The sequence below is a fragment of the Felis catus genome, chromosome A1 (genome assembly GCF_018350175.1).
Source record: "Felis catus isolate Fca126 chromosome A1, F.catus_Fca126_mat1.0, whole genome shotgun sequence".
Taxonomy (NCBI): Eukaryota; Metazoa; Chordata; class Mammalia; order Carnivora; family Felidae; genus Felis; species Felis catus.
Window position 1 is genome coordinate 197876141 of NC_058368.1, and position 15025 is coordinate 197891165.

A 15025-nucleotide genomic window follows, 5' to 3' on the forward strand; every position below is an offset into this window, starting at 1 on the left:
TCTTTCCACTTCTGGTTTTGATCAAAAGTCACATCCCAGCTCCTTATTTCTTACTTAAAAGAATCAAACTGGTAAATAATATAGTAACAAATACAAATAAATATTTTGCCATCTCAGAGATGTGTGGAACCAATGTATATGACCATCGGCATTTCTCTACTAGTGCTGCCATCATCTTTGGTGTTTCTGGCCTTCCTCTGGTTGAAACTGTTTGATTCTTCAATCTAGGCATTTCTGTATTCATTCCTTTTGCTTCTTAGCCTTTCATGGCATTTGAAGATAGAGTACCTGACAACACTATACCTCAAAATGTGGTCTGTATGCAAGTGTCTCATCTCCCGAGATCTTAGTTTCACATGTTAGTAAGGTTCCACTGCTCTCTCATGAACCAAATACAGTGTTCTTGCACACGTTTTGATCTCTGCTGCACCAATATGTGATTTCATAATGGAAGGCATTCTCCATTCTGTACTGAGAAGCCTATGGCCATGTAACTTCCTGGAGACTATCATCTGTCCAGTGCATCCACTCCAACCACAATGGGGTCCCTAGGATTTGGGGAGGTCTGCACTGCGGTTGCTGTAACAGTTTCTCATGGATGGTCTGTGTCCTCTGAAGTCCAGGTCCTCATGGTGCTATGTGATGGTACTTAGGGACAAGAAGGCAAAGAGACAATACCTGACCTCACTCTCCCTCCTTCAGTCCTAGCACCTGCTGACTCTGCACTTTTGTTTTTGTATTTTGCAGGGAGGATGTCAGGGGAGAGATTTAACCCTAAGTTTAAAATTCCTAAAAGTACTCATGTAGAAATAAAAAGGATAAAGTTGTACATAACTGTAAATTACCTCAAGAAGTAAGAAGATTGAAGCTAGAAATAAAGGCTAGGAATTCGTTAGCATATAGTTGGTACCGAAGCTGGGGGTGAGTGAGCTCATCTAGAGAAAATGTGTAGAGAGAGACAGACAGATGGAGAGTCAAAGTAGAGTAGAGAAGGTGCCGCAGGCAAAGGAAACTGAGCAGACACGTCCAGTGAGACACTAGGAAAACCGGGAAGATGGTTTCAGAGATGCCAAGAGTTATCTCAGGAAAGTAGCAGTGGACAAGAATGACAAATGCTGCTGAGATGTTAAACAAGATGCAAGTGGAGAAATGACCATCATCTTTCTTAACAGAGCCACTGGTGACTTTACCGAGAGCCAAAATGGAGAGTTCTGCAGAAAACATGTGCGGTGAGAAAGTGAAGACAATGCCTACAGATGACTCTTCAGTCGGGACCTATATTCTTGGAGCAATCCCAAAGGGAAGCGTGCTCAACACACAGTGTGCTTTCATGATGAAAGCACTTACAGAACCTCAGGGCACCCTATTTCTCATTAATTACTGTGTCCAAGAAAATGAGCAAAAGGACAACGCTAACAAGATGGCGTGGAGAGATTCTTTTTCCAGTTCTTGAGGGTCAACCGGGAAACTGGAAAACGTGGTAAGAACACAACTTCCCTCCATCCTCACTCACCAACAGAGGGGCAGATGAAGCCTAAGAACACAGGGGCTGGACACAGCAGGTGTTTAGTCAATACTGAAGAGCTGCGTGGATAATTACGTAAGTGAACCCAACAGGTTTTTATTAGCTCAGGTACCTAATATGTTGGGTGGCTGTTGAGACTTAATGATGAAAGGCAAGTGAGAGGTGCCCAACACAATATCTAGCACGTGACTGGTATTCATTTTTGTCAGATCTAGGAACATCCAAAAATAGTCTCCACAATGAAATTCAATTTACCTATTTACCGGTCAGGGAGATAGAATGGGATGCTCTTTTGCCCAAATCCTGAAAGTTAAATTTCCGTTAAGCCAGGCCTCTAAGGCTCACTGTACCCAAATTCCACAGCATTGATGCGTCCTTCCCATTCTGTATGCACCCTTACAGATTTTACGGACGAGAGGCATCATGGCTTTGAAACGAATAAGCAGACAGGCACACTTCATCCACCACCCACCCCATCTGCCTCGTCAACCAGGTCCCCACAATGTGTAGAGTGACAAACTGAAACGGGGGAAGAAGGGAACAGAACAGGGTCAGTCAGAGAAATATAATCCAAAGTAAAAATCATTTCTGTTTGGAGCTCACAAAAGATCTGGGTTACCGTCGGCTGCAAACTGCTGCTCTCCTGGCTGCAGGTCTGGCCGGAAGTCGTTCTCCTCATCGGAGTCATCTGGATGATGGTGATTGTTATCGTGGATGTTGGCATTATTCTGGGCATTATTGTCATTGTCATTGTTGGAGTTCTGGTTGCTAACAAGGGCCGAGGAAACCCCGATTCCTGTGCCTGCACTTAGACCAACTCGAGCACAGCCCTAAGGCAAGACGAAACCACATGCGTGTTCATTGAAGTTAGTACAGAACACTTCATTTTTAACATTCCTTCATCTTTATGTAAGAATATTTACATAGCACGACTTTCACATATGCATAAAGGACCTTATTAAAGGCAAGCAAGACGAAGTGTTATCAGTCTGGATTTATAGGTGATGAAATGCACAGTGGAAAGAGGTCTGTGCTATAGCTGTGACCTGAAACCCCACGTTCTAACCTCAAATCCTGAGCCTCCCCCCACTATATTGTACTGCTTCCAACAGTGGGAATGTGACCATTAAGAACTGAGGAGAGGGGCTCCTGGGTGGCTCAGTTGGTTAAGCATCAGACTTCAGCTTAGGTCATGATCTCACGGTTTGTGGGTTCGAGCCCCGTGTCGGGCTCTGTGCTGACAGCTCAGAGCCCGGAGCCTGCTTTGGATTCTGGGTCTCCCTCTCTCTCTGCTCCTCCCCAGTTTGCACTCTGTCTCTCTCAAATAAATAAACATTAAAAAAAAAAATTAAGAACTGAGAAGAGAAAAAAAAAACTGAGGAGAGAGAAGATAATTAGTTGAAACATCAAGTTTTTATTACAGGGCGAATGAAGTGTTATTTGTGAAGTAGTTTAAAAATAACATTCTGAACAACTAGACAATCTCAGATTTTTCAGGATATGCACAGGAAAGAGAACAGCAAAGTAAAACATTTCCAAAACAAATCCCTAATCCTTATTTATATCTGAGGTTCCTTTTTTTTTTGTTGTTTATTTATTTTGAGAGAGAGCATGAGTACAAGCAGGGGAGAGAGGCAAAGAGAGAAAAAGAGAGAGAATCTTAAGCAGGTTCCATACTATCAGCACAGAGCCTGACACAACTGGGGGTCAGGGAGAGGCTCGATCTCACAAACCACGAGATCTTGACCTGGGCCAAAATCAAGAGTCAGGCACCTAACCTACTTGAGCCACCCAGGCACCCCATATATTTGAGGTTCCTAACTAGAGATTTATTCTCCCAACTAACTAATAAATTTGGCTTGGCTCAAATTTCCACCATTGCTTTTACCTTACCTTGTTTGTAGAACTGACAGAGACAGCTTTCCACTTACATTTTCCTTCCCCTTCTCTGGAGACCCCTTACCAGAACAAGGGACCATGGAACACTATAACCTTTATGCCTTCACTGAAGCTAGCAGTAAAAAGTCTAATTATAATGTAAAGGCATATTATTAGAAAGAAAATCACTTAGGTTTTGTGTTTTTCCTTGAGTATTAAAACAAATAAAAAATCCCACAAACGTGACTTACTTTGGGTGGCTCACGAAACATCTGGTCTAGCGAAATAAACTCCAGGCTGGGCAACAATTCAATAAACTGGCCAAAGGAGTCCAGCTTCAAAGCGTGGCACCGCACTAAGTTGATATCAACCAATCGAGTCCATCTTGAGTGGTCTGTTGGAGAAATGGCACGGCCAGAGAATTTAACCAACATTTTCTCCATTTTCTCCACTACAGATGAATTTTGCTATAGGTCACAAATACTTTCCAATCCTTTTTCTTTAAAGAACTTTGCTCTTCTCTCATGGTCTCAAAAACTTGTTGACTAACCTATGATGTTTCCTTACCTAATTTCACTGTGAGAACTACATGGCTTGGGAACCATTAACTGGAAACCAAGTCAGCCTTGATTTAAAATGTGATCCATTCAACAACCTACAGGCCTCTTCAACAATAGGACACTAGTTAAAGAGATGTTGGTGCATTCATTTAATACAACATTATGCAGCTCTTTTAAAAGAATGAAGGAGAATTGAGTATTGCTATGGAAAGCTCTCCCAGATATTCCGAGTGTGAAAAACAAGCTACAGGAGAGGATACACATAGTAAGGCCCTTTTGTATATATAAATCATTTTGAAATGCAACACATGTATAGGCTGCAATATGCACAAAATAATCTGTCCAGAAGAATATATAAGAAACCGTTGATGGTGGTTACCTTTGAGAAGAGGAGACTTTTCATTTTGTACCTTTCTGTACTGTTTGGTATTGTTTATCAAGTGCATGTATTACTTTTAGTTTTTAAGTGTTAACAGGAGTTCTGAGTGATGGGATTATAGGCCATTTTTTGTTTTCTTCTTTATACTCTTCTGTATTTAAGAAAACAAACAAACCAAAAATCCAATAAATGTTATTTTTTAAAAGTGATCTATGCCTGCTACAACCTAGTTTGTATTTCCCAATAACTTTTTGGTGCAGCTGGGCCAGGGACAGGATTTCACTTCCAGCAGGGGAGACATGGCCATTCTAATGAGTCATCTCAGCAGATGCCCCAGAGCCCGAAGAAGATAGGCTGGAGACGGCCCTGCAAGGGGCCGCAGTACCCCTGTGAGGCAGCGCAGACAGTAGAGGAGCTGTTCTGCGGGTGGCAGTGAGGGGGCCTGGTTTGGTGAAAGATGATGTCACAACGAAAGTTCTCTAGCTCTGAATTCACTTAAAGGTTTGTGAATTTAGGTATTCAAGAAGGGCCTTAAAGAAACTCAGGGAGGAAAATGAACCCCCCCAAATAAGGAAACATATCAATCACAAAAGTCACACTTGTACACATAAGGAATCAGGTGGGGAGAGGAAAGCTGAAATAGCCAAGGATTTTAAGGCAACTGAACAGTTCAATACAAGTTAATGTTAAACATGTCACCTAATTAAAGTTGTTTTTTTTTTTTTTTTTTTAAATACATACCCACTTTGTCCTTTCAGATGATGTGCCATTTGAAGGTAATTCAGAGAAAACAAATATCCCAGGCAACAATTGCTAACATTAATTTTATGTCCCTGACTGAATGAAATATATATAAAAATCAGGGAAGTTGAATCCATAACCTAGACAGTGCCAATTTCTAGGCAGAGAATTTCAGAGTTCGAAGAAGCACTGGCAGAATTTCAAGTTCGTTATCAAAGGTTCCCAGAACTTGTACGAACGATCCATACAAAATATCTACATTTTTACAATAGGAATGCAATTCATAACCACACAGAGAAAAAAAGAAAAACATATTACTTTTGATACCAGTCAGACATAGCCTTAGTTAAGCCTACAGTACCTGAGATCCAATTGTATGGGTTATGTAGATGGGGGCAATTATAAATTGCCAGGTATTTGATACAGGAAAAAACTTCATTGACTGCCTTCATCCCTATATCGGTGATGATACCAGGATTTTCTACCACATCGGCCAAACCATACTTTACCAGATCTGCATTCGCCATTCTACCTAGAAAGAGAAATTAAAAAAAAAAAGAGACAGAGAGAGAAATTCTTAAATGTCATGGAACGTTGCCAATTCTTTATTTTAACATCCAATATATCACTCCCTATGACCGTTCTGGGTCATCTATCCATCATGTATTCAGGTTTGAGTACAATTTTAGGTTAGGTAGTCTGTGCAAATACCATTTATATTGCAAAATAAAAATTTATATTAAAAGCCAAGGGATAGCTAGTAGAAACATATTATTTTCAATTGTTTAGGAAAGGAAAAAAAGCAAAAATTCTTAAGAGTAAAACAACATATTGTATTAGTTCACACTTACAGGGAAGTTTTAGTTTTATCTTTTGAAAAGAAAAATAAGATCTTTAATACGTAATTCTCTTTCACAGTAACAGGATCGTGTTTTTGGAGTCAGGTATGGCCACGTAGAAAAAAGTAAACTGGGAAATCAGACTCATTCTTAGCCCCTGTGGTATTGCTTAGTAAAGAGGTGCCCATCCCCAGAAAGTGGACTTCTAACTCAAATACACCCACTCCCTCTCCCACTGGGCTTTAGTGCCTCCTGTCATAGGCACAGACTGAGGGTCGGGGAGGTAGGGATTAGTAAAAGAGGATCCTCCTACTAGACTCCGGCAATGGAAATCATACCTCATTATTCGCCTTTTGTCCTCATTTCCCCCAGCTGCCTGCCCCTACTCTCTAAGATGGTCCACTTGACTACAAGCAATTTGAAGAAAAAAGGGAGCGTGACTAGTTTACAGTTATAATTTCTGTGTCCAGCGTAGTGCTGGGATGCAGGCACTCTCATCAATGTCTCTCACAGTCCTTACTGCCATCTGACACAAAACACAAACAAAACTGTTGCTCTGATGAAGCTGCCCCGCATATGGCAGGGACTGACACCTTTAGCCCAGAACACATTTACAACTATTTACTCCAAGCTCTACCAATTTTACTCTGCACACAGGTCATGGTCTCTCTCCTATAGTCCCTGTTTTTGGTATTTTCTGGCATTTCTTGCAGAGTTTACCTTAACCCATCCTTTACAGTTTGGGTGAGCAATTTTCTTCAGCCTGCTTATAAAAACAGCAGGCTGTTTTCTTGCCCTTTGGACTTGAAACTTGTCTTCTCTCTAATGGCTGGGTAAATCTTGAACTGGCTCTGTTCCCTGTCTGCATAAATGCTGCAACCTAACATGATAAACCCACCTGATGTTCACTCCTTTGAGGCCACCTCCTTCTTCTGGCTCTCAGGGTCTCCGGATTATCATACTCCCTCAAGCACCCTGATGATATCACCTAGAACTCATTTTTGTTTCCTTTTTCTTTAGCCCACAGGTCAGCTAAAAGTAAAAGCTACCATTCACTAAATGCTTTCTAAATGTCAGAGACTGTAACGATAAAACTGGTTTTATTACTGACTCCTCCAAACCATCTGAGGGAAAAGTGGGAAGTGGTCTCACCTCCGCTGTAACAAATGGGAAAACATGGACTTAAGAAGTAACCTGCCCAAGGTCCCATCAGTTATGAGGCAGGTCTCTCCCCCGCTCTCCAAAGCCCCAGCACCAAAGACTACTCTATACTGCTCTGGTTTTTAAAGAGTTTTAGGTGACTTTTCTTATATTCTTAACACATAGCATCTGCTTTTCAGCATATCCATTTCCCCAACCTGGCACTGTCATTTCTGCCATAAATGTATGGGGCACAAAGGTGCTGTTTCCATTTAAGTTTTGCCAACTCTTTGCAACAAAACAATGATACAAGTTTTACTAGAGGTGACGCCACCTCCACCTTCTGGAAAGATGCTTCAAAATCTAAATCACTGGAAGAGTGAGTTTAAGGGATGAAGTATACATTCCTTCCTAGACAGTCTGTTAGAGGCACCTGTCATCACCGTGAGACAGAATCCTAGGCTGTCTCTGGAGGAACAGAGGCAAGTATGTATATGGAGAAATGGGTGAACTGCAGCAAATATGAAGACAAGAATTGCTTACGAAAGGTCAAGACGAGACTTCTATCAAAGAGACTATGAAACAAGTTATACTGCAAAGCACAGTAGTAGTCAAAAGGTAAAGTGTTTTTCTACTGAATGTGTGTTAAGGGGAAAGAGATACTTACAGGGAAAGAGCTGGTTATAAAGACAACTCTTGGGGGCACCTGGGTGGCTCAGTTGGTTAAACTCTCACAGTTTGTGAGTTCGAGCCCTGCATCAGTCTCTGCGCTGACCGCATGGAGTAGGCTTGGGATTCTCTCTCCCTTTCCCTCTGCCCCTCCCCTGCTTGCTCTCTTTCCCTCAAAATAAATAAAAATAAACTTAAAAAAAAATAATAAAGACAGCTCTTCAAGACTATCTTTCAGTGGACCTAAATTTGGCCATCTTGAAGATAGAAAATTTGTCAAGTTTTGAGCTTTGGAAAAGAGGAATAAATACGATTATAGAAAGAACACCAATTACCAAGTTAAAAATTGTGTTGGGTCACACATAAGATATTGTAGAAACAACACACAGAATGGAACCAACCTCAATCAAAACTAGAAAAGTCTGAGATCAAATACATTCACTTCATATGAATTTAGCATTTTAAACCTGTGTTGGTGAAAAGCCAATCTCTTTCAAAGTTATACTCTTTAAAAAGGATTCCCACGTTAAATTGGCAAGAAGGTAAGGATTTGCTTTCTCAATCCTTCATATGGAATAATGAGCACCGCCACAAGGAAAAAGTGAACAAAACATTACTGTGACATCTGTTTGACCTAGATTGTCCTGACTAGAGGAACTGAGCCTTCTTATGTTCTTCTACAACGCAAATTAGAGCCTGAGAAAAAATGCCATCTAGTATGATAGTGAGTAAAAAGACTTGTTATAAATTACATGGGGAAGAAACTAATTCTTGCAAAAATCAAAACATGCTGGTGGTAGAAATGATCTTGCATGTCTGATTAATGTCATGGGGAGAAAAGCTTGAATAATGAATTGACATGCATTCAAACCCAACTGAATGAGTTCCCAGTTGTAAATACATTCCAGAAAATGCTGTGAACAAGCCTTCCAACAGCGAGCATCATCAAATGAATACTGACCATTACGTGCTCACACTATCTGGGAAATCCAGAACCCCCAGCGGGCTTATTATGGAAATGAAGAGCATGGACAGGGAATGGAACCTCATCTGAGAGGACCATCAAAAGCTTCAAGAAGTGTGGCAGATCAAATTCAACAAATGGAACCAAGGATGATGTTCTGTGAAAAAAATGAAGCAGAATGGGAAAGAAACTTGGGCAGTAAAATGGAGACAATATCAAATGTAGGTAAGGACTTTTTTTTTTTTTTGTATACTGTTAATCATATATTTTCCATAATATGCTAAATCAGAAGCAATATGGGAAAAAAAAATCACTGACACTTCAAGTTGAAATTACAAGTTTCTTTTTCAAGAAGAGAGAGCACCTAAGATTTTAAGCTAATATTCAAGAAAATACAGCATATCTCAATTCAGGTTTCAGTTTGTCAAGTAAGTTCTCTACAGCAATTCCAGAGAATAAAAACAGTTGATTAAGTCTTACTCTGCAGCAAAAACTCATCTACATATCCCAGATGAAGTGTTTCAAACTGGGGGAACTCCAACTCTGCCATCTTTAGGGCAGAAAAGACGCCATCTTTGGTTAGGGAAGGCTGGATCCGAACTTCATGTAACCTATGAACAAAGAGATAAATATCAGAGTAAAACAAAAACCATCGGAATCAAAGGGTCTTCCTAACATAAGCCTCTGAAAGAAGTTCATCTTATTGAAGTGCCAAAGGCAAACAACTTCCCCCTCTTCTACTAAAAAACATTAGGGATGTTTTAAAGTTTTTAAAATTTATTTTGAGAGAGAGAGAGAGAGAGAGAGAGAGAGAGAGAGAGAGAATGAATATCCCAAGAAGGCTCCACACTGTTAGTGGGGCTTGATCTCATGAACCACAAGATTGTGACCTGAGCCGAAATCAAAAGTGAGATGCATAACCGACTAAGTCACCCAGGCACGCTGAGATGTTTCCTTCAAAGGAGCATTTTGCAAAGTGTGGGCACATCTTAGGCGGTACACTGAAGTTACATTAATTAACAATGAATTATACAGTAAGAATCTCATATCCTTTCAAGGTGCTTTCTTTTTCTTTTAAAAAAAAATTCTCTTTAATGTTTATTTTTCAGACAGAGCACCAGTGGGGGAGGGGCAGAGAGAGCAGGAGACACAGAATCCGAAGCAGGCTCCAGGCTCTGAGCTATTAGCACAGAGCTCAACGTGGGGCTCAAACCCATGAACAATAAATCAGACACTTAACAATAAGTCAGACACGTAACCGACTGAACCACCCAGATGCCCCTCAAGGTGCTTTCTTAACCCTGGTTAAGTTAAAAGTCAGAATCTGTGTCTGGTGTTATTTCTTTCACATCTTTTTTATGCTAGCTGTTGAAAGTACCATTTTAACAAAGATTGTAGTTCTATATTGGGTAACAAAACCTACTTACTTAAAGTTAGAAACCATTTTTTTTATATTCTTAATATACTATTGATAGAGAGCAAGAGTTTTGTTTTTGAATAAATTTAAAAAATGGTTACCTCAATTTAAATAAAACAAAAGTAGAGGTAGACTTTTCATCTGTAGGAAACAGTTAAATGTGGCATAAACTGATGCAAAGAAAGATATGTTAAAAATATAAAAGTGTAGGGCGCCTGGGTGGCGCAGTCGGTTAAGCGTCCGACTTCAGCCAGGTCACGATCTCGAGGTCTGTGAGTTCGAGCCCCGCGTCGGGCTCTGGGCTGATGGCTCGGAGCCTGGAGCCTGTTTCCGATTCTGTGTCTCCCTCTCTCTCTGCCCCTCCCCCGTTCATGCTCTGTCTCTCTCTGTCCCAAAAATAAATAAACGTTGAAAAAAAAAATTAAAAAAAATATATATATAAAAGTGTTACAAGTTCGGGACTCTTAAAAAGCTGATTTAAAATACTGATTTCTAAATAGCAAATACTATCATCAACTAACTGAAATTATTCCAAAATCATATAGGTTGAAATACATGGTTCCCAAGAGAGTTGCAGAAACCAGTGCATCAATGCTGACTTCTGTTGGACTCTCAGGCACTTCCAGAATGTTGACTGCTCTTCTGAGGTGAGACCACACCCTTTCAGAGTTTGCTGGATCTGGAGTGCAGCTCGACTGGTCAGCAGTTATATATAACACAAGATTACCAATAAGTGACACCCTGATGCTAATGTAAACAACTCCTTTGTATTTTAAATCAGGACAAGGCATAATCAAACTTCATACATACACTCCCCCAATTTTTGGAAAACCGGAAAAAACGTTATTCTAAGACAAAAGGCAATGTGAAGAGGAAACATACCTACGAGCAGCAGTGATGATGAGGTAACCAAGATCTACTTCAAGAGCATTTTTGCAAGCTCCCAAAACAATAGTGTGCAAATTTCTAAAACCACCTAGTTAAGGGAGAAAATGAACAAAAACAGTATTTTGTTTGACCACAGCACTTTTAGTAAAGTATTTATACACACTTTTACACACTTCAGATGATAACTCTTTGGTTAAAAGTAAATCTAAGCTTGTCTTTCCATTCATATTAATATCTCAATATGAATTATGGCTACTAGTCATTTCCCAGAAAGAGATGAAAATGGATAGATACTGTCCTTCTGAAAAGACATTCTGACAGCATCAAAAAATTACTCCAAATTACTGAGGCGTTTGAGAAAGGATTTTCAGAAAACCAGAAGTTCATAAGGAAACCATTAAAGAAGGGATCCTGACATTTTCTAGCCAAGGTTTGAACCTCCAATATAACATACAGAACAAGACCAGCAAGCACTTCCTTAATGCCAACTGGGTTTTTTTCCCCATATTTTTGAAACTTGCAAATATAGAGCAAAAAAAGCACACAAATTATTAATGTATACAGCTCAATGAATTTTCTCAAGATTGACTTTCAACTTTTATGAATTAAAACCGTACAGTATGTACTGCTGTATTTGGTTTCTTTTACTGAACATTTTGCTTATGAGATTCATCCAGATTGTTGCATATAGCGGTAGTTTATTCATTCACATTGCTGTGTAATATTCTTTTGCATGAAGATGGCACATTTTAATCATCCATGCTGTTGCTGATAGGCATGTGGGTTGTTCTCATTTGGAGGCTATTATGAACAGTGCTACTGTGAACAATTTTGGGTATGTCTCCTGATAATCATATGTATGCACTTCTGTTGTATTTGACACCAGGAATGCGACTGTTGATATGCATATAATCAACTTTAGTAGATATTATCAAACAGTATTTCCAGTGATTATATCAGTTTATACTCACCAGCAGTGTATGGAACACTATTGTCTTTTTCATGTCAGTCATGCTTAGGCATAGTCATTTTAGTGTTTGTGTATCACACTGTAATTTTATTTTTTGCATTTCCCTAATAGATTAATGACGTTTATTATTTTTTTCATGTTTATTGCCCATTTGGTTATCCCTTTTGTGAATTTTCTATTCAAGTTACATCCCCATTTTCTGCCTTTTTCTCATTAATCTTCATATATTCTAGATACAAGTCCTCTATCTGGTATCTGTATCGCCAATAGATTCTCCCACTCGGTAGCCTGGCTTTTCACTCTCTTAATCGTGCCTTTGATGAATGGAAAAAATCTTAATTTTTAATATAGTACAGTTTACCAATTTTTTCTTCATGGTTAAGTGCTTTTTGGTATCCTGTTTAATAATAAATCTTTGTCTACCTAAGGTCAAAAAGATATTCTCCTACGTTTTCTTTTACAAACTTTTGGTTTTTCACATTTGGATCTATGATTCATCTGGAATTAACTTTTGTGTGAGGTATGCTGACTCCTTAAGTGAAATATAAGGTAGAATCATTCTTAAACCCCCATTAGCAGAGAAAAGTCTGTTTCTCTCTCAGGATGTGGATACAAACTCTTAACTTTTGGCATCTCCCTCTAGGTCTTCTGATAAATGGTTTCACTGTGGTCTCCTTACCCCTGACTTTTTCCTGCTAGCTACAGCCATGCAGTAAAAATAATGCTGTTAATCTCGAGGGGGCCTGCTCCATCCCCTTTACACAATGTAATGAAGTCTACTTACGCCAGACTAGACTGACAAAATGCCTAAAAATGTAGTGCTTACTCATATTTTAACAGTATTAAGAATGTCAATTTGTTACCAATGGTACTTAATAATTTTCCACTTGTATTTCGAATATACAAAGTTAGATTTTTAGTTGTCAACTATTAATTACCTAACTAGCTCAATTTCTTACTATTTTTAGTGCAGTGAGATGTTTAACGTGGAGCACATTCCATCACATATCATTATTTCAAAAACCATGAAAGGACCTAGAGAGTAAAATATATTTTTCTTTTCAAAGCCATCATCTGATGAACGGATCCAATATCCAAGTGATACACATGAAACCCTTTTGTTTATTTTATTTATTTATTTTTTTATTTTTTTTTCAACGTTGATTTATTTTTGGGACAGAGAGAGACAGAGCATGAACGGGGAAGGGGCAGAGAGAGAGGGAGACACAGAATCGGAAACAAGCTCCAGGCTCTGAGCCATCAGCCCAGAGCCCGACGCGGGGCTCGAACTCACCGACCGCGAGATCGTGACCTGGCTGAAGTCGGACGCTTAACCGACTGCGCCACCCAGGCGCCCCTTGTTTATTTTTTTTTAAAGTTTATTTATTTATTTTGAGACAGAGAAGGAGGGAGGGACAGAGAGAGGGAGAATGAGAATCCCAAGCAGGCTCTGCACTGCCAGCACAGAGCCCAACATGGGGCTCAATCCCACAAACCATGAGATCATGACCTGAGCTGAAATCAAGGGTCGGACGCCCAACTGACTGAACCACCCAGAAGCCCCAACATGAATGAAAGCATTTTATATACCATCAAGTAATAGATAAATGTCAGACACTATCATTACTAATGACTGAGTCCTTTTGTAGACCTAAGGTATACAAGTCAAAAAACGTCTCTTATCACCAATGGACACTTGAAATCCCTGTAAGTATCTCTCAGAAAAATTCCAAATACAACAGATGTGTGATTAACTAATACGTATTAACAAGCCAGAAAACATGCCTTACCACTGTACTATTTATCCTGAGATGGTTGAACACAGCATTTAAAAAAAAAAAAAAAAAAAGACTGCTATCCCATGCTCATGGTTATTCTCCATTACACACCAGACAGAAAGGGCAATTACTAACAAGCATTTTCTTTTAAAATGACTCACAAGAGAAGCTATAAAAGCGTAATAATTTTTTAAATGGATTTAAAAAGTATTCAGTAACTAAAGTAAAATGAGTACCTGATCTCCAACTGTCTTCAACTACGTGTTGGATAAGACCTCCAAGGAAAGGAACTCGAACCATTTCCAAATGTTCCAAGTTTCGGGCAGAGGCTAAGCCTGTTACTAAGGGGACATACTTCAAGGAGTTTGTGGGTCCTGGTGGGGGGAAAAAAACTTCAGTGGAATGATGTAAATTGCCTTAAAAATAAATTTTCAAACCAGCAGCTGAAATGAATTAACTTATGAATTCTATGTGTGAAACTGACAGCCAAGTAGTTGACTCTCTGTAACTTATACTTATCAAAAATGAAAGTACGTATTAGCCTGTTAACCATATATTTATTCAGCATAAGGATTTCTCAGTAACACTGGAGAGACACTTAGTATTTTTTGTAAATCCCCTGAAGTCTCAATAGTTTTGAACTCAAAATAACTAAGGAGAGAAAGCCAAGTTGAAAATTTGATCCTTCACTCAAGTAAATAGCTGATCATAAATACCTCTCTAGGTGACCAGTATTGTATTAGATGTTATGGAAGATCACAAGATATAGTCCAATCTATCAAAGAGCTTGTAAATGACATGGAGATGAAACCAACATGACTAATTATAAGGATAAAAAGGTGTAACATATCAACTACAAAAACAGGATCTGTTATACTATATGAAAAAGAAAAAATAAGAAGAAAAGGCAGGTGTATGGGAAAAGGCAGAAGTCGAAGGACGTACGCAGGTGGAAGGAAGTGTCTCCCTCAGGACAAGGAAACATAACACAGTGTAAAGGAAGACACTGAGGTGAAGGCTGGTATGGTTGCATAGGGGACAGGGAACAGGCAGGTCTGAAAATAAAAGAAGGTACATCTTGGAAAAGAGTCAAAAATAAAGATAACAAGAGGGGCCCTGGTTAGCACTTTAAAGCAAATACTTCCCACTTGATAATCTAGGGCAACAGAGTCACTGAAGGTTTCCGAACAGAAAAGCAGTACCAGACAAGCAGTGCTTTTTGCTTTACAGGAGATTAAGTCACAGTACTGTTTACAAGCAGGATAGTTAGGAGACAA

General features: G+C 39.3%; 1 protein-coding gene and 1 long non-coding RNA gene across 8 annotated transcripts in view; one reads left to right on the top strand and one right to left on the bottom strand.

The window, feature by feature from the left end:
- Positions 1-15025, bottom strand: part of FBXO38 (F-box protein 38) — a 56732-nt gene that overhangs the window by 21626 nt on the left and 20081 nt on the right. For all 7 annotated transcript variants that reach the window (XM_045037159.1, XM_019810994.3, XM_003981411.5 and 4 more), the window contains 6 exons: positions 13985-14122; positions 10995-11088; positions 9176-9306; positions 5445-5615; positions 3655-3797; positions 2145-2355 (listed from right to left, as the gene is read on the bottom strand). In XM_045037159.1, the coding sequence (XP_044893094.1) occupies positions 2145-2355; positions 3655-3797; positions 5445-5615; positions 9176-9306; positions 10995-11088; positions 13985-14122 (888 nt within the window). The remainder of the gene's footprint in view (positions 1-2144; positions 2356-3654; positions 3798-5444; positions 5616-9175; positions 9307-10994; positions 11089-13984; positions 14123-15025) is intronic.
- Positions 481-2507, top strand: LOC123379996. Its single transcript, XR_006585197.1, has 2 exons — positions 481-601; positions 1173-2507. It is a non-coding gene; the product is annotated as an uncharacterized LOC123379996 (long non-coding RNA).